General features: G+C 41.7%; 1 protein-coding gene across 1 annotated transcript in view; it reads right to left on the bottom strand.

Annotated features, from left to right (window-relative positions):
* Nucleotides 1-10,612: 10,612 nt before the first annotated feature.
* cdh23 (cadherin-related 23) overlaps nt 10,613-19,200 on the bottom strand; it is a 465,229-nt gene continuing 456,641 nt past the window's right edge. Inside the window, exons 63-67 of the mRNA XM_031906723.1 lie at nt 17,445-17,505; nt 15,360-15,489; nt 15,142-15,264; nt 13,573-13,686; nt 10,613-11,591 (exon numbers count right to left, since the gene is read on the bottom strand). Coding sequence (XP_031762583.1) covers nt 11,274-11,591; nt 13,573-13,686; nt 15,142-15,264; nt 15,360-15,489; nt 17,445-17,505 — 746 coding nt within the window. The 3' untranslated portion in view covers nt 10,613-11,273. The remainder of the gene's footprint in view (nt 11,592-13,572; nt 13,687-15,141; nt 15,265-15,359; nt 15,490-17,444; nt 17,506-19,200) is intronic.

Consider the following 19,200-nt stretch of genomic DNA (forward strand, 5'->3'; position numbering starts at 1 on the left):
CCATTTCAGTCTCCAGTTTTTGTGATAATAAATGTGTGTGTGTGTGTGTGTGTGTGTGTGTTTCCAGAGACTGTGGGTCTGTGTACTTACAATTCATTAGCCTTCTGTCCTGCCATGTGCAGATGTCGCACACTGGCTCCCAGTACTGACACCCTTCTATTAGGCTCCTACTTTACAATATTAAGAATATAATTTTCATTGTTGGTTTGCCTCAGTCTGCTGAGAAAATGGGGTGAGAACTCAAAGCTTTTTAATGCTTTTAGGAACAGTAAGTGTGTTTCACAAACAGCGTTCCCTCTGCCAGAACAAAAATGCCCAAGTATATACCAATATTACCAGTGACCATCGGCGCCAAATGCCATTAACTACAATAGCCTTTAACTGTTTGCATGCACGATCTTACCTGTAACTACTAATAATTCAATAGTTAGTGCAAATTTTGATCTACGTTCCTCACTCCACAAACCTTATGTCCCTGTCAAGGGCCGAGAGACCCAGGAGCGATATCTGCAGGTCGCAAGTTGGGGAAGAGAACGAGCGGTAACCTATAAATCGCCAGTGTGACTCTATAAGTGCTTCATACAGTTATGTTTATGAGTGTATTAGTTATGTTTTTAATGTATTAAAGTGTTAAAGATTTTACACATGCGATATGCAGATTTGTCCCACAGTTAGCATTACTGAGTAACAGAAGAGTGTTGGTTTCTACTAATTTGTGAAGCTTGTTGTCTGCCTAAATAAAAAGCGGTTTTAGCATTACCTAAACCTGAGAGGAGAGCCCGCAGGTCTACAGAAGTGATTTATTGGATGCACATAAGCCTTGAGTGGGTTTGTTAGTAGTAAAGCAGGAAGAGAAGGATACTGTGTGCACACAACAAGGGTGTTCCCTTAGTTTACTTACTGGTGATATTGATTAATTTATGGGATTATATCAGTGAAATTTAATTGTCTTAAAACTGTATCTGTTAAGTCTAAAGACAGAAGAGGGCACCTCAGACTGATATAAACTGTAATTTCTAATAACTGACCATAATCCTTTTTAAAGGACAAGGAAACCCTGATCATAAATACTACTGACCAAGAGATAGGGCACATGCAAAGTAATACATAGTCCCTTACCAATTGTTTGCAGTGTGCACCCTTTCCTCAATCTCTAAATCAAAGCTGCATTCACACTTGGGGCACAGCCATTCTGCCTCTACCTGAGTTCCTGTACTTAAGGTGGCTATACACAGGCAGATTTAAGCTGCCAATCTGATATCGCCCATCTTAGGTGGGCATATTGAGGGAAGATCTGCTCATTTGGTGAGGTCACTAAATAACCAGATCTTATAATGTATGGCCAGCTTTAGACCAAGACATGATACTTGCACAGAAGGGTCTTTAAGCTTTCTTAGGTAGTGTTTTCTGGGAAAGTAAGAAGGTGTAGAAGTTAATTTGTACCTTATGTGCTGTGTTAATAAACATTACAGGAGCCAATTACAGTGTTGAGGTCATGATAGCAGCTTGGCGCACATGCACAGAAATATGCACAAGTGATGATGTGGCAGAGCTGAAGGCCAGTAGCAGCAGCCTGTGGATCTTGTGAGGAGCTGCATAACTAGGGAAGTAAAGGTTCTTGGGCCCAAACATTTCAGCTTGCGAGGGAGTAATATTTTGGGGCAAGAGAGAGACTGAACTTTCTGGCCCTGTATGTCTAATATACGCTGACATGGTCAAAATATATATAGCCAAGCAAAAGTGTCGGCACTCACAGGATTTGATCATCAAAGCAAAAAAACAATAAAGGCTTATTTCAAATGCAAGTGGTGAAGTTTATTTCCGACGTTTCAGTCCTTACCTAGGACTTTCATCAGGGAATACAAGAAAGCAAATAACCTGGCTTTTTAAAGGGAGCAATTTGGCGCCAAGAGAGTGTTGCTAAGCAACAGAGCATAAACAGAAACGAGATCAAAGAAAGGAAAAAGAATAAAACCGTGCGCATAAATGAAGTATAAAGAATCAGAGTGTGTCAAGTGTGTGTAAGGTATCGTTATACCCGCCCCTTACCCCAACTAATTCATGGCAAAAGGGAGACTTACAGTCCGTAGTTGCGTGTTCAATCGGGTAGAGATCCATTCCTACTTTGCAGAAGGTCATTACATGCGCCTACGTCATTGGCTGCAATCGGGGGCTGGGCGATGCTAGGTAGTAGCGGCTATTAGAAACGCCGTATCATGCACAGGTAGAGTTACTCCAACACGGGCCAGCGCGTCTGCACCGCTCCAAATGAGGACCCAGGGGAGTGCACACACTCGGAGGTAACCGAGTGACTGTGCCAGTTCCCTTGTCCTTTTTTGCGGAGGTTCCGTGGAGACAGGTTCCTATTTAGGAATGTTTGTATAGCCTGGCGCTGCCCATTACGGAGCCAAACAACTATTAGCAATTACGTGCCTAGTCTGGCACTGCCCGCTGCGGGGCAAAGTCCGTGTAATGCAAGTCTCATTCAGTAGGTCTACCCCCCGCGGGGTAGGTCATAGTAGGATCCATATCACAATAATAAACCTCAAACGTATGAGGTACCAAGTACGGGTATTCCGGGGTACACCTGCTACCCCCTGGGGTCGTTAGTCAGGGCGGAAGTAATGACAGTGACACACAGTAAAAGAAAGAAAAAGGATTAAAAAAGCACGGAAACAAATATATGAAAGATAGGAAGTCAGTAGGTGCTGCAGTTCCAGGACAGACCGGAAGAAACAAAAGGATACAAAGTCAGCAAGACAGGGTTACAATGTAACCACTGTTCCCTTAGGCAGCAGAGTTGCAACACATTAACTTAAAGTTATGTAATTTAAGTAAACTGAACAATAGACGGCACAGACTCTTAGTAATAGATGCTACTAAAGAATCTGGACAACAGAGGGGTTAGCATCAGATAGTAGAGGCAGTAGTCTAAATGCATGGGAGGGTGGCAAAGTCAAATAAAGCATCCCAGTGGTAATGTTTCATTAAGGCCCTTTGGGGATACGCAGTCCAACTTATGGATCCATCTGGATTCTCTTTGTAGTAAGGCCTGGTCCCTATTGCCCCCTCTTGACAGGGGGGGTTGGAAATCTATGGCCATACATTTAAACGTGGGTAGAGGATGCCTCATTTTTAGGAAATGTTTGGCTACCGGCTGATCAGCCTTGCCTTCCTTCAGAGCCCTGCTCACTGCGGACCGGTGGTTCCCTATGCGCTCGCGTAGGGTAGTAATAGTTTTACCAAATAGTAGAGGCCACACGGGCAGGTGATGATATAGATGACATAGGTTGAGGTGCATGTTAGTCTGTAGTTGATCCTAAGTCTCTTGCCAGTGGAGGGATGAGGGAAGTCTGGGCCTGTAAGTAAACATCTGCATGTGATACAGTCCGGACATTTGTAGCAGCCTAGTTTCTTTTGTGTGGAAAGCCAGTCTGTCTGGGTCTTTTGTGGCCCTTTGAAGTCAGTTTTAACTAGTAAGTCTCTTAAACTGTTGCTCCTCTTGTAGCCAAGCATTGGTTTATTGGAGAGATGCAGCGATAAGGTCTCATCCTGGTTAATCATTGGCCAGTTTTTCTGAATACTTTTAGACAAAAGTGGTGATGCGGAGCTATAGGTAGTGGTGAAGATCAGGGGGGTTGTCTGGGTCGCATCAGATTTTCTTCTATGGATCAAGTCATTCTGGGTATGCAGGAGTGCTCTTTGCATTTGTTGGTCCAACTGGACATTGGTGTAACCCCGTTCAAGGAACCTGTTGTACATATCCTCAAGCTGGACCTTTGCCGTATCTGGTGAGCTGTTGTTCCTGATAGGGAATGCCCCTGATCGTAGCTGGAGGATGGTGGCTGGTAGCGTGTAATATGGAGTTGCGATCTGTGGATTTACGAAAGAGTCTGGTGCCCAATCCTGGTCCCGACTTGTAGATATTTAAGTCTAAGAAATCAACATTATCCTCATGGTAATTCAAAGTTAATTTAACAGGATTATCCAGGGAGTTCAGATCCTGGTGAAATTTCAGCATGCTGTCAATCCCATCTGTCCAAATCAGAAAGAGATCATCGATATAGCGAAAATAAGTGAGGATACTCTTGCCCAGCAGGGGGAGGATATGGGCAGTCTCGAAGTGAAGCATATATAGATTAGCATAGGAAGGTGCCAGTGCACTACCCATTGCCGTGCCCGATGTTTGGAGGTAAAAGGAAGTTTCGAAGCGGAAGTAGTTCCTGGTCAGAGTAAGTTCTAGGAGTTGTAGAAGAAATTCTATAGGAGTATTGGTAGGGGGATTCTTTGCCAGTGCCCTGCGGGTAGCCCACACCCCTTGTTCGTGTGGTATAATTGTGTATAGGCTCTTAACATCCATGCTGACTAAAAGGCTATTCACAGGAATGTCTTTCAGATCTTTAAGTCTTTGGATCACGTGTGTGGAGTCTCGTGTGTAGGATTGCATGGATTTTACCAGAGGTTGTAGGTATGAGTCTATGTATGTGGCAACAGGCTGATATAGCGAGCCAACAGCAGAAATGATGGGTCGGCCTGGGGGTGCTGAAAGTGATTTGTGTATCTTGGGTAACGTATAAATGATGGGTATACGTGGGTATTCTGTATTCATATATTGGGCAGTATCCTGGTCCACCCAACCTGCATTAAGGGCTGAAGAGATAAGGGAATCTAATTCTCTTTTGAATTTACTGGTGGGGTCCCCTGGGAGGAGTCTGTAGGTCGCGGAGTCTCTCAGTTGCTCTAACAGTTCATCCCTATAATAGGTGTAATCCAATAGTACAATGGATCCCCCCTTGTCAGCAGGCCTAATTACCAAGCTAAGATCATCCTTAAGGGATTTAATCGCCTGGCGTTCTGATAAAGACAAATTAGGGTAGGACCGTGCCATTTTCATATTTGCTTTGGCCTCTAGGCTAAGGACTTTACCAAATGTCCGTACCGCCGCTGGAGTGTTGGGGGGTTCAAAGCTGCTTTTAGCCCTGAAAGGAGGTTGTTTATCCCTAGGCGTGTTTTTAAAGTGTTCTTTCAGCTTTAGTTTTCTCTGGAATTTATAAATGTCTACTAAGGTATCGAACGTGTTGGGTGTAGTACTGGGTACAAAGGAAAGCCCCTTGCGAAGTAGTGAGGTCTCTCCTGGTGTTAAGATGTGTCTGCTGAGATTGAAGACTATGTTTTCTTCCCCCTTGGCGGTTTCCCCCTTGGGTTTGTGGCCCCCTCTCCTAGTGGGTCTCCTCCTTCTTTCCTTGATCTTGTTCTTACTCCTAAAAAAGGCTTATTACCTGGGTTCTCGGTCGTGCCCGTCCAGGACCAGGGGACCAGGGGAAAAGACCAATTAGACGCAAAAGACTCCCCAGATCCCTTACAACCGTAGACAGCTCAGATCAGTCCACTGACTCTGAGACGGGCACGACCGAGAACCCAGGTAATAAGCCTTTTTTAGGAGTAAGAACAAGATCAAGGAAAGAAGGAGGAGACCCACTAGGAGAGGGGGCCACAAACCCAAGGGGGAAACCGCCAAGGGGGAAGAAAACATAGTCTTCAATCTCAGCAGACACATCTTAACACCAGGAGAGACCTCACTACTTCGCACATATTCACATATTTATAGTTTATGTATGTGAGTGTATAGATTGGTAGGTGTGGGTTGGGTGTGCTGGGTTTACTTGGATGGGTTGGACTTGATGGACACAGGTCTTTTTTCAACCCTATGTAACTATGTAACTATGTAACTATGCAAGGGGCTTTCCTTTGTACCCAGTACTACACCCAACACGTTCGATACCTTAGTAGACATTTATAAATTCCAGAGAAAACTAAAGCTGAAAGAACACTTTAAAAACACGCCTAGGGATAAACAACCTCCTTTCAGGGCTAAAAGCAGCTTTGAACCCCCCAACACTCCAGCGGCGGTACGGACATTTGGTAAAGTCCTTAGCCTAGAGGCCAAAGCAAATATGAAAATGGCACGGTCCTACCCTAATTTGTCTTTATCAGAACGCCAGGCGATTAAATCCCTTAAGGATGATCTTAGCTTGGTAATTAGGCCTGCTGACAAGGGGGGATCCATTGTACTATTGGATTACACCTATTATAGGGATGAACTGTTAGAGCAACTGAGAGACTCCGCGACCTACAGACTCCTCCCAGGGGACCCCACCAGTAAATTCAAAAGAGAATTAGATTCCCTTATCTCTTCAGCCCTTAATGCAGGTTGGGTGGACCAGGATACTGCCCAATATATGAATACAGAATACCCACGTATACCCATCATTTATACGTTACCCAAGATACACAAATCACTTTCAGCACCCCCAGGCCGACCCATCATTTCTGCTGTTGGCTCGCTATATCAGCCTGTTGCCACATACATAGACTCATACCTACAACCTCTGGTAAAATCCATGCAATCCTACACACGAGACTCCACACACGTGATCCAAAGACTTAAAGATCTGAAAGACATTCCTGTGAATAGCCTTTTAGTCACCATGGATGTTAAGAGCCTATACACAATTATACCACACGAACAAGGGGTGTGGGCTACCCGCAGGGCACTGGCAAAGAATCCCCCTACCAATACTCCTATAGAATTTCTTCTACAACTCCTAGAACTTACTCTGACCAGGAACTACTTCCGCTTCGAAACTTCCTTTTACCTCCAAACATCGGGCACGGCAATGGGTAGTGCACTGGCACCTTCCTATGCTAATCTATATATGCTTCACTTCGAGACTGCCCATATCCTCCCCCTGCTGGGCAAGAGTATCCTCACTTATTTTCGCTATATCGATGATCTCTTTCTGATTTGGACAGATGGGATTGACAGCATGCTGAAATTTCACCAGGATCTGAACTCCCTGGATAATCCTGTTAAATTAACTTTGAATTACCATGAGGATAATGTTGATTTCTTAGACTTAAATATCTACAAGTCGGGACCAGGATTGGGCACCAGACTCTTTCGTAAATCCACAGATCGCAACTCCATATTACACGCTACCAGCCACCATCCTCCAGCTACGATCAGGGGCATTCCCTATCAGGAACAACAGCTCACCAGATACGGCAAAGGTCCAGCTTGAGGATATGTACAACAGGTTCCTTGAACAGGGTTACACCAATGTCCAGTTGGACCAACAAATACAAAGAGCACTCCTGCATACCCAGAATGACTTGATCCATAGAAGAAAATCTGATGCGACCCAGACAACCCCCCTGATCTTCACCACTACCTATAGCTCCGCATCACCACTTTTGTCTAAAAGTATTCAGAAAAACTGGCCAATGATTAACCAGGATGAGACCTTATCGCTGCATCTCTCCAATAAACCAATGCTTGGCTACAAGAGGAGCAACAGTTTAAGAGACTTACTAGTTAAAACTGACTTCAAAGGGCCACAAAAGACCCAGACAGACTGGCTTTCCACACAAAAGAAACTAGGCTGCTACAAATGTCCGGACTGTATCACATGCAGATGTTTACTTACAGGCCCAGACTTCCCTCATCCCTCCACTGGCAAGAGACTTAGGATCAACTACAGACTAACATGCACCTCAACCTATGTCATCTATATCATCACCTGCCCTTGTGGCCTCTACTATGTTGGTAAAACTATTACTACCCTACGCGAGCGCATAGGGAACCACCGGTCCGCAGTGAGCAGGGCTCTGAAGGAAGGCAAGGCTGATCAGCCGGTAGCCAAACATTTCCTAAAAATGAGGCATCCTCTACCCACGTTTAAATGTATGGCCATAGATTTCCAACCCCCCCTGTCAAGAGGGGGCAATAGGGACCAGGCCTTACTACAAAGAGAATCCAGATGGATCCATAAGTTGGACTGCGTATCCCCAAAGGGCCTTAATGAAACATTACCACTGGGATGCTTTATTTGACTTTGCCACCCTCCCGTGCATTTAGACTACTGCCTCTACTATCTGATGCTAACCGCTCTGTTGTCCAGATTCTTTAGTAGCATCTATTACTAAGGGGCTGATTTACTTACCCACGAACAGGTCGAATGGAGTCCGATTGCGTTTTTTTCGTAATGATCGGTATTTTGCGATTTTTTTCGTATGTTTTGCGATTTTTTCGGATTCTTTACGAATTTTTCGTTACCAATACGATTTTTGCGTAAAAACGCGAGTTTTTGTATCCATTACGAAAGTTGCGTAAAAAGTTGCGCATTTTTCGTAGCGTTAAAACTTACGCGAAAAGTTGCGCATTTTTCGTAGCGTTAAGTTTTAACGCTACGAAAAATGCGCAACTTTTCGCGTAATTTTTAACGCTACGAAAAATGCGCAACTTTTTACGCAACTTTCGTAATGGATACGAAAAACTCGCGTTTTTACGCAAAAATCGTATTGGTAACGAAAAATTCGTAAAGAATCCGAAAAAATCGCAAAACATACGAAAAAGTCGCAAAATGTTCGTTTTCAAGTCGGAACTTTTCCAATTCGGGTCGGATTCGTGGGTTAGTAAATCAGCCCCTAAGAGTCTGTGCCGTCTATTGTTCAGTTTACTTAAATTACATAACTTTAAGTTAATGTGTTGCAACTCTGCTGCCTAAGGGAACATTGGTTACTTTGTAACCCTGTCTTGCTGACTTTGTATCCTTTTGTTTCTTCCGGTCTGTCCTGGAACTGCAGCACCTACTGACTTCCTATCTTTCATATATTTGTTTCCGTGCTTTTTTAATCCTTTTTCTTTCTTTTACTGTGTGTCACTGTCATTACTTCCGCCCTGACTAACGACCCCAGGGGGTAGCAGGTGTACCCCGGAATACCCGTACTTGGTACCTCATACGTTTGAGGTTTATTATTGTGATATGGATCCTACTATGACCTACCCCGCGGGGGGTAGACCTACTGAATGAGACTTGCATTACACGGACTTTGCCCCGCAGCGGGCAGTGCCAGACTAGGCACGTAATTGCTAATAGTTGTTTGGCTCCGTAATGGGCAGCGCCAGGCTATACAAACATTCCTAAATAGGAACCTGTCTCCACGGAACCTCCGCAAAAAAGGACAAGGGAACTGGCACAGTCACTCGGTTACCTCCGTGTGTGTGCACTCCCCTGGGTCCTCATTTGGAGCGGTGCAGACGCGCTGGCCCGTGTTGGAGTAACTCTACCTGTGCATGATACGGCGTTTCTAATAGCCGCTACTACCTAGCAACGCCCAGCCCCCGATTGCAGCCTATGACGTAGGCGCATGTAATGACCTTCTGCAAAGTAGGAATGGATCTCTACCCGATTGAACACGCAACTACGGACTGTAAGTCTCCCTTTTGCCATGAATTAGTTGGGGTAAGGGGCGGGTATAACGATACCTTACACACACTTGACACACTCTGATTCTTTATACTTCATTTATGCGCACGGTTTTATTCTTTTTCCTTTCTTTGATCTCATTTCTGTTTATGCTCTGTTGCTTAGCAACACTCTCTTGGCGCCAAATTGCTCCCTTTAAAAAGCCAGGTTATTTGCTTTCTTGTATTCCCTGATGAAAGTCCTAGGTAAGGACTGAAACGTCGGAAATAAACTTCACCGCTTGCATTTGAAATAAGCCTTTATTGTTTTTTTGCTTTGATGATCAAATCCTGTGAGTGCCGACACTTTTGCTTGGCTAGAAGATTTCTCTGCTCTGGCACCGAGGTTTAGTACTATCATGTGGTGTGCTCCCCATTTTGGACTCTATATATATATATATATATATATATATATATATAATATATATTGGGTTTTATATGTCTTTTAGTAACAAGTGAATTCATGGGGAGAGTAGGTATTTGTTTTTCTGTACTGTAGAGCGATATAGCTGCTCCCCCACTGGTAACTCCCTTTTACGCTCATACTCTTTCCCATGTAAAAGTATATTACAAAAGTATATACATTTTTGGATTTCTTGGTGAGCAGAATCTATGGAGCTTAAACCCTATACAGAATGACAAGCTTATACATTTAGTTACCGTATAAGAATTTAAAACATTGTGGGCCAAGGTGAACTGTAACACCCCACTGCACCTCCCTGGAATGGTCATTAGTGAGTATGGGGGGTGCAAGGTTGTGGGGAGCCTGGTACTTCCCAGCTGCTTAGTATTGGTAGGTGTGTAGTATCTTCAAGTTATATTGTACCGTTAAGGCAGGCTGGGTATGAAGTTGAAACGTATAGAAGAAGATGAAGGGTATAGCATGAGAGAGCAAACATAGGAAGGAAACTTGTTGTGTGTAATGTTACTGATCAGGTAAAACTATGGAAGTGGTGTTTGACAATATCTGTAGAGCCCAGATGTCTCTAAATTGAACTGCTGGACGGTCACTTCTGTGTACTGACACTAAATAGTAAGGTGCTCTCCACACTAACAGACAGAAAGTTTTTTCTATGGGGGCGGGTACCTTATAGTTATGCCATCAATCCCATACCTGTACATGATTATTATTCCCGTTACTAGTCATTTATTTACATCATTTATCTGTTCAATACCGATTTTAACTGACACCAGCTTCAAAGGTGGGTTTGCACCTACTGAGGAATAAATACTGCATTATTCTTGTCACATTATCAGATCATTTGGGGGCCATGTTATTGAGATGTAATTACCCAGACACAAGCATGTAGCCAAAGTGATTCAGTAACTTTATCTGGTTTCTTCTCACCCTCTTCATAACAAACATAAAAAAATAATAATCACAAAAAAACACACTGACTTAAAAAGGAACATAAAATGCACACATAAAGCTCATTTGGAGCTCCTGTAAATGCCATCTTGAGACTTGCATACATTTGGTAAGCACTACAGAAGCGAGTTCTTGGAAAAGTCCAGGAGATGTTGCTGTGTGACCTCAAAGGCCTATAGGCAGTGTTTCCTTTAATGTTCATTTTTCTTGAGATCAGAGAATGAGTTATTCTAGAATCCAAAGTCTTCCACTGCCGGCAGAAAAGAAAATCTTGGTACTGAGCCATTTTTGGCATCTCTCTGTTAGACAGCCCAGAATTATATCATCTAAGGCAAATTCCTCAATGCCTTGCCCTATTGCTATGATTTAAAGAACCACACGTAGATCTTTGATCTATTGCCAGAAATCCCAGTTTCACAGATTCTGTAAAATGTGAAAACGATGCTTCTATAGAAGCACTAAACATTAGGCAGAGTAGGCTTAGGGGCCTATTAGGGGCCAGGCGTTTGTGCTTGCTTGACTCTTTCCTTTGTGCTTTGATGCCTTAGTATTGGTTCAGTACATTCTTAACTGCTAGACCAATGAGGCCACCTCTAGTCATAATTCTGTAATCTCCAGAGGACCCTCCTCGATGGTGTCTCTAAGCTTGTGCATTGGTGTAGACTTGGCAGACTCCGTGCGAGCGTTTCTGTCACTAAAAGCACCATTGTCTGCATTCAGTGTCTCCAAGGATCGGCCAAGGCCTTTCTGGTCATCTTCAGGCAAGCTGTTGATATCAGAGGTCAGCAGTGTCCCAGTGCTGCCATGGACCACATGAATGCCGTCTGGTCCCTTTAATTCCACTGGCTGTTTGTGCTTGAATCGGAGAGAGCCTTGTCTTGGGCTTTGGTCTTCATCCTCCTCGTTCTGGATCAACTGTAATGTATAAACATTTGACTGAAGATTAAATGACACTAACATAGTAAGTTAGGTTAAAAAAAGACACACCCATCAAGTTCAACTTTAAAGCCTATATATAACCTGCTTAACTGCTAGTTGATCCAGAGGAAGGCAAAAAATCCCACCTGAAGCCTCTTTAATTAGCTGCAAAGGGGGGGGAAGTTCCTTCCTGACTAACATTTCAGATGATAAAAACTAGAAAGAGAAACTAGTTGTTTATTTTATTCTACGCCATAATAAAACAGCCTCGAATGTGAGGCAAAGGGTCATGGAATCATTTTAGTCCACACAAGCACATGTTTTAATTACCAAATTGTGTATAACATCAGTTCATTTCAAAGGCAGCCATTATATTCCTTTTTGCAAAGCAGCCATAATGACAGCAGAAGCTGGATCAGGCTTTATAGAAAATGCTATTTCTGTAACATAGTAAGTTAGGTAGAAAAAAGACGTACGTCCATCACGTTCAACCATCAGTAATTTGTTGTTAAAAGTAACATTCTTTTTTTACATCTGCAGGACAAATATAAGATCAAACATTCTCTGGTGTGGTGTAAATTTGGACCCCACAGGCCCTGTAGCAAGGATCTTTAGTTAGACTTCACTGTTTCCATGATTGACACATCTGCAGCGGCCGTCAGTTGGATCAAGTTTGGACAATATCATCCGGGGCAATAGGGGGAACCATGATATTCCTCTACAGAAGGGCCTGCAAAACTCTAACCAGGTTTAAGATGTCAGTATATGCATATTCCAGAAAACCTGAGGGTACTGGGCAAATGTTTATGCTGCTAAGGTAAGATCTATGGTGCAGGACCCTTTTACCTCCTGTATGTAGTCTGTAATCTATTGTACAGCCCTGCTGGCTTATATATGTATTTTTTTTTATCCAGTCCCATTTAGGAGCTATATGCTCCATGTCCCTCAGCTGTATCTGGTAGCAGGATGGCCATTCACAAATAAATTGGCTGCCAGATGCAAATACTCCACCCTGCAGGTGGTGAATAAACATGGTGCCTACTAGCAGCTTATACTGTAGCTTCTAAATGGTACCAAAGAAATACGCATGTATATTATCTGCTTATTTTAAATAGTCTAACTGAATACCTAAACTTGAAAAGTCTTTATTTCCCCTTAAAATTTTCATTCATTTTGGAAAGTTTCTTTACTTCTATTATACATATTATTATTTTTTCTATTATGCAAAAAAAAAAAAAAATTTTTTTTTTTGGGTGGAGTTCCCACTTAAAAGTAGATGTGGTATAAACTGCTTCTTGGTTGCTATGGGTTGCAGGAAGAAGGCAAATATCTCTTGTTTAAGTGCATGTCGAATTCCTAACCAAATTAAATTATTTTTCAATGCACAAACCCCAGATTACAGCTATGAGGCATCAGCAACTCCTCCAAATGCCCTGAAATGGCAAAGATCCATTTCTAATTTACAGTGTCCCTGTGTTGTTAATAAAGGTGATTAAATAAATTATTAGACATACTGTATGATAGAGGATTGTTATTGAAATACTTTGCCATTCACAGTGCAGAATACACAATTTATATAACAAGACTATGTCAGTCAGTATGTACCCTTGTCACTGGTGATGTATCCGGAGCTCTGATTAACAGTTCATCATATTTATGTGTTTTTGTGCACAAAAGAAACCTAAATGCCATCGCAACCCCCCCCCCCCCCCCCATCATTCTGGAAGACTCATGGTATGGAATGCTCTTTATTCTGTTACTAAGTTACTGTGCAGGACAATATTCTCCAGGTATGCTCACCATTTAGTTGTTTAACTGTAAATATGACTTGTTACACTGAGATATTCTTTTTATTTTAAAGAATGAAATTAAAGCAAATAGAAAGTGAGAGACTTGTACAGAGAGCACTCCATGCACACACAGAGAGGCAACACAAGCAGGCCCCGTGCCGCCTGTACATCACTGCAAGCCATTCTACCTCTGTGACTGAGGACTGATCCCCAGTACTGGTCGTGGCTTTATGGACCATCCTCTGTGCTAACAATTTTTTCAGCCTCATATAATCATCCAGCACCACTTTCAGCAGGGATCCCTGTGTGAGTTTAACAGGCAGGTTAATGGATTACGTCAGTAAAACCATTCTGGGTTACACCACTGTGGAATTCTAATAATTCTAATTTGTTCTCTTAAATGAGTTAATAAAGAGAAGATAAAGAACTCATCTGGAATTAGGGTGATCTTATTTAGCATTGCACAGTGAGTCACTTTAAAATATAAATATTTTGGTAATCTAGAATTAAGAGCAAATTATGAGATAAGAAAACCCAGCAAATCAACAACCGGATTTTGAAATAAAACATGACTGTCAGTAACTGTTATTATTGCATCATAGTGATTCTAGGAAAGATCATTTATTGACCACAAGCTTTAAATTGGCCACACAGGGGCCTATATTCTGTCTTTCAACATAGTCAAAGGATTAACCCAGTTGCTTAATGGGCACCTATCACCCCTATATTGTTTCCTCCACTAGGAAAAAAATAAATTCCAACCCCCAACAGCACTGGACTACCTGCACTGGAATGGAGCTCCCGGTGTGGGCAGCCATGTTGGTTGGTGCACATGTGCATAATGTGCGGATCTCCCCCACTTGCTTACTATGCGCATGTGCCTGACGTAATGTGCACATTATTTAGATCAACAGGGACTGCATATAGAGGCCACAATGGCACCCTGTACAGCTTGCCCTATAGGCCTCCCAGGGAGGAAACAAACATTGCTTCCACTATGATGATTGCTCCCCTTAAGGGTAAGGACCCACAGATAGATAGTGACAGATCTCTGCTGTCAGGGTGACTAATCACTCTCAAATGGCAGAGATCTATAGCGGGTGATTGAACCGCTCCGTGGGTCCTTACCCTTATAGATGATTTGTTTTCAAACTACATTTTTTGAAATCATGAGAGAAGATACATGGATGGTTCTCTACAGATAGTAAGTTATACCAACCAAATTCATGGCGAGTTTTTTGGAATATAAATAGACAATACACTACAGGTATGGGATCCCTTATCCTTATGGGAAACCCGTTATCTAGAAAGCTTCGAATTACAGAAAAAACCTGTCTCCCATTGACTCCATTTTAATCAAATAATTCAGAATTTTAAAACTGATTTCCTTTTTCTCTGTAGTAATAAAACAGTACTTTGTAATTGATCACAACAAATATATAAATAATCTTTATTGGAGGCACAACAATCCTATTTGGTTTAATTAATGTTTTATTTATTTTTTAGTATACTTAAGGTATGGAGATCCAAATTACGGAATATCCGGAATACCCTTGGTCCCCAGCATTCTGGATAACGGGTCCTATACCTGTACATGGAATTTTTTCCTTTCAGTCTTTTTATGAGTTTTTTGCTGACATAGGTTAAAGTGTATTTCATGTAGTAAATATAGGGTAACTGTAATATAGGGTAACTCCTGGGCATGTCTAAGCACCAGTAAGAGAATTCCAGTTTTATGATCACCATTCTTATCTTACCTTAATGGGTCCTTCGCGCATTATCTGGCCCAGTTTAGCTATGTTGTCATACTCTTGTATTGCTGCTCTGAGGTAGCGATCATCTTCAGGTTTAGAAGCAGTTGGTTCACGACCAAATGTACCCTAACCGGGGGAGAAGAAAACAGTCACAGAAACCTTTTGTGCACCTCTGCTTCAGATGACACTATAGTTAGCTGGCTACATTGATCTCAACTTACATGAGTTCTTGCTGGACTGTTCCAAAGGTCTGTGATATCACTCAGGTTCTCAGGTAAATCATCTTCATGCTCTGCTTGTGCTGCTAGCTCCATGTTCCTGCAGAATGGGTCCAGCCATACAGGATTTGCCCTATCAAAAAAGAAAGTTATCATTCTCCATCAGTATTACTGTATGTGCAAAAATAGACTTATTAGAGTATTCCATTTTGTATCTAGCTTGAGGTCCAGTACTATGCATAAAACTTATAGTAAATTACATTTAGAGGCTGATTTGCTAAAATTCGTTTATTTTTCTGGCCTATAAACTTGACATGGTATAAAGTCAAATTAAACTAGATCGTTGTATTTAGAAAATGTCATGATAATAATAATAATAATAATAATAATAATAATAATAATAATAATAATAATAATAATAATCAGTCATATGAAAATTTTGAGTCTAAAAAAGTATTGTCAAAATTTTTAGTTTAAAGTGGAGTTCGTATCCATGAATCCTCTTTATTTTTCCCAAACAGGAATTGCTCCAGCAGCCATTTTAGGAGCATTGGCGCTCATTCTTGGAAAACAATAATGTGTTTAAGTTTCACTTGAAACTTGGAGAAATCAAAAACAATGATGGGATTAACTTCCCCTTGAAAATGTGTCACAGACACATTTAATAAATGTTAATAAATCACAAATTATGTGTTATTTTTGAAAAACTTGAATTTTTCAGGGAAATTTTCTGAAGTATAAATTCCTAAACAAAAAGGGTGATTTACTTGTTCAATATGCCAACCTCATGATTAATAAATATATAAAATGCAATGTGCTATGTAAAGAACAAATATATTAATTATACAAAAGTCAACAATTCTGTAGGGAAGCGCAGAAAACAAACCACTGGTGCAATACCTTCAATAAAGTAACGCCAGAAACACAGAAACGTGCAGAATTGAATTGAATGGCAGTTGTCCACACAAAACAAAATGCTGTGTATAAAATCATCTTTTAGCTAATCCTGTGTAAAGCCATTTAAGGCTTAATAACAATAATAGCAGGCACAAGTGATATCCAGCAAGCCTTCACATAGAAGTGTGAGAGAAAACTTATATAAACATAGTTAAACATCTGTGAAGAAACCACTTAGGCCACAGGCCTTACATCAAGCTGTACATTTCGATTCAATTTCCGTGCATAAGCAGAACTCCCAGATTCTTGGTTTTCCTCTTTCCCTTTACTTTTTTTTGAAAACGTGAAGCCTTAGAAAACACATGCGTCTGTATTTTAAGGCCAAATTCCCATGACTGTCAGTGACTGAGCACATGGGGCAGCAGAGGCAGAATCAGCAGAGCAGAGACAATGCTGTGTGTAACAATATAGAATGTGAAATGAGAGCAGTAAAGCTCTGGGGGCACTTGTCATAGCCAGGGGCGGGCCAAGCTGACCGGGCGCCCTAGGCAACCCGGTCGGGCAACTCCGCCCACCTCCCCGCCCCCCCCGAACGGCGCATGCGCGCCAAAGCACAGGAGGCGGTGCAGGGGGGGCGGGGTGCTTAGATCGGTCATTGCCTCCGCCGCTAATGACAAGTGGCGGAAGCAATGACAAAGTAGCACTAGGGGTAGGCAGGAGAGGCTCCTGCCTGGCGCCCCTCAATCATTGCGCCCTAGGCAGCTGCCTCTTCTGCCTACCCCTAGTTCCGGCCCTGGTCATAGCCCATACCTTCCACTCCTTCAGAGAAAACAACACGAGACAGAATTGCCCTAGCCTAGAGTTCCTGGCCTAGAGCTGCCCAAACATGGGTAGATTTTAGCTGATGATTCAGCCTTTCAGCTTATTTCCCTGTATATGGACCCTGATATCAGATATCTGGCTGAAAATTGGTCAGATTTTTATCAGGCAGGTGTACCAATCCCACTGGAGCAAGTTGATGCGGCCCTTTACCCAAAGGCCTGCTTTGGTCATCATTATGATTTAACCATTGGCACAAGGACCAAATGATCAGGACAACTCAACATGTCCCAGAACATAGGTGGCCATATCGGGCAAAGATGGACACCTTAAGACTAATATCCTTGTAGTTGTACTACAGTAGCAGCTTACCCTTCAAAAGAATATTTATTTGTGTTGGGCATGTCAAGAATGTCCATAAATCCTCTGTTTCCTGCAACAGAAAAAAAACAGTCTTACAGTATAACACTCATTCAGTCCTGCTGCCTTCTTATTGTATATTATTGTTAGTTTAAGAAGTAATTGTGACACCTTGTTTAAACTGTAATTACTGTAAAAGATACAGATGTTATATGTTCATGTACTTAAAGGACAAGGAGTAGTAGAGTAAAGCAGTGCTGCAATAGAAAGGAGCACTGGCCCAGCTCAGCAATTGAGTTTACTCCCATTCTTCCAAACCAAAATTTGTTAAAGAGCCCCACACAACAGAACAACCACAAATATATCCATCACTTTAATTTGTTCCTTCACAAAGTATAAATAAATATAATTTTTATATGCTGAAACCCAACTGGAAAACATTTCTTCTCTTTCTGCATCATTTGAAATCCTGGAAAGGGAGGAGGGACTAAAACACTGATGTTACAAATTGCAACAACTTCTCTACAGGTTAAAGACAGCATGCAGGAACTACATAGCCCAAGAAGCATTGCACTGTAATGTTCCTTTGCTTATTGACTTCGCATGTAGTGATGAGTGAATCTAACCCGTTTTGCTTCGCTGAAAAATTTGCAAATCTTTGAAAAGATTTGCAAAATGGCGACAAATCCACAAAAGAAAATGTCCCACGTCAAAAAAATTGTCACGTAAAAAAAGACAATTTATTTTGACGCACGCATTTTTTTATGCGGACATCAATTTATTATTGTATGCAGCGTCCAATTTTTTGTCGCATGTTGAATTTTTACGCTGCAAATTTTGCCGCCTAAATAATCCGCCAATGGCAAAACGCGGATATTCACAGCAAATCCATGCCTGCAAATTATTTTGCCCATCACTATTCACGTGTGCAAGGAATTGTGGAATTTGGAGGATGCAGGTTGAAGGCAGGCTGTGGACAATTGTCTAATTTTACATTTTATTTAAGTCTCAAAGTAGTCAGCCAGCTCAGCAGGAGAACAGGGGTCTAGGCTTAGGTAACTGTTCCAAACCATATTATTACATTTTGAATCATGAAAAGGCTGCTTATATTTTTTATTGATGTATATTGCAAAGTTGTTGTTTGGGTGGAGTTCCCCTCAAAACTCATAAGATATTTTACTTCATTTATTTCAATATGTATCAGCATTTATGGCACCATTATAAAGAACACCCATGTTCCAGTCCAGTCCACCCCTCCCCAAAGAGAATAAGTGCTTATTGGTTTGCTGTGAGTTACTGAGCTGGGGTTACTGCACGACCCCCTTAGGCAGGTACAGTATTATTACTTATTTCCTAAAGCTTTGTAGTTTTCCCAAAAGCTTCTAATAGATGAAAGTGACATGGAATGGAATGTGTCTGATATATTAAAGGGACTTTTACCTAGTGTGTGTCCGTTTGAAAACAAAGCAATGTTACAGTGTATGAACCAGAATGGCAGGTTATTGACAGCAGCATGGGGATTTTTAAGCTTTAAATAGTGCTGTTTTTAAAAGGTAGTCCTTTTACAAGGTATTCCATTAAAGAAAATACTTAAGTTCTCTCTCTCTTTCTCTCGGTTACTGTACAGTTACTGTAAGAATTGGACATTTATGGGGAGAAAAATAACCAACACATGTATGAGATCCATTATTCAGAAACCTGTTATCCAGAAAGCTTTTAAATACAAAAAGGCCATCTCCAATAGACTCCATTAATCAAATAATTCACA

This window comes from Xenopus tropicalis, chromosome 7 (assembly GCF_000004195.4).
Source record: "Xenopus tropicalis strain Nigerian chromosome 7, UCB_Xtro_10.0, whole genome shotgun sequence".
Classification (NCBI taxonomy): Eukaryota; Metazoa; Chordata; class Amphibia; order Anura; family Pipidae; genus Xenopus; species Xenopus tropicalis.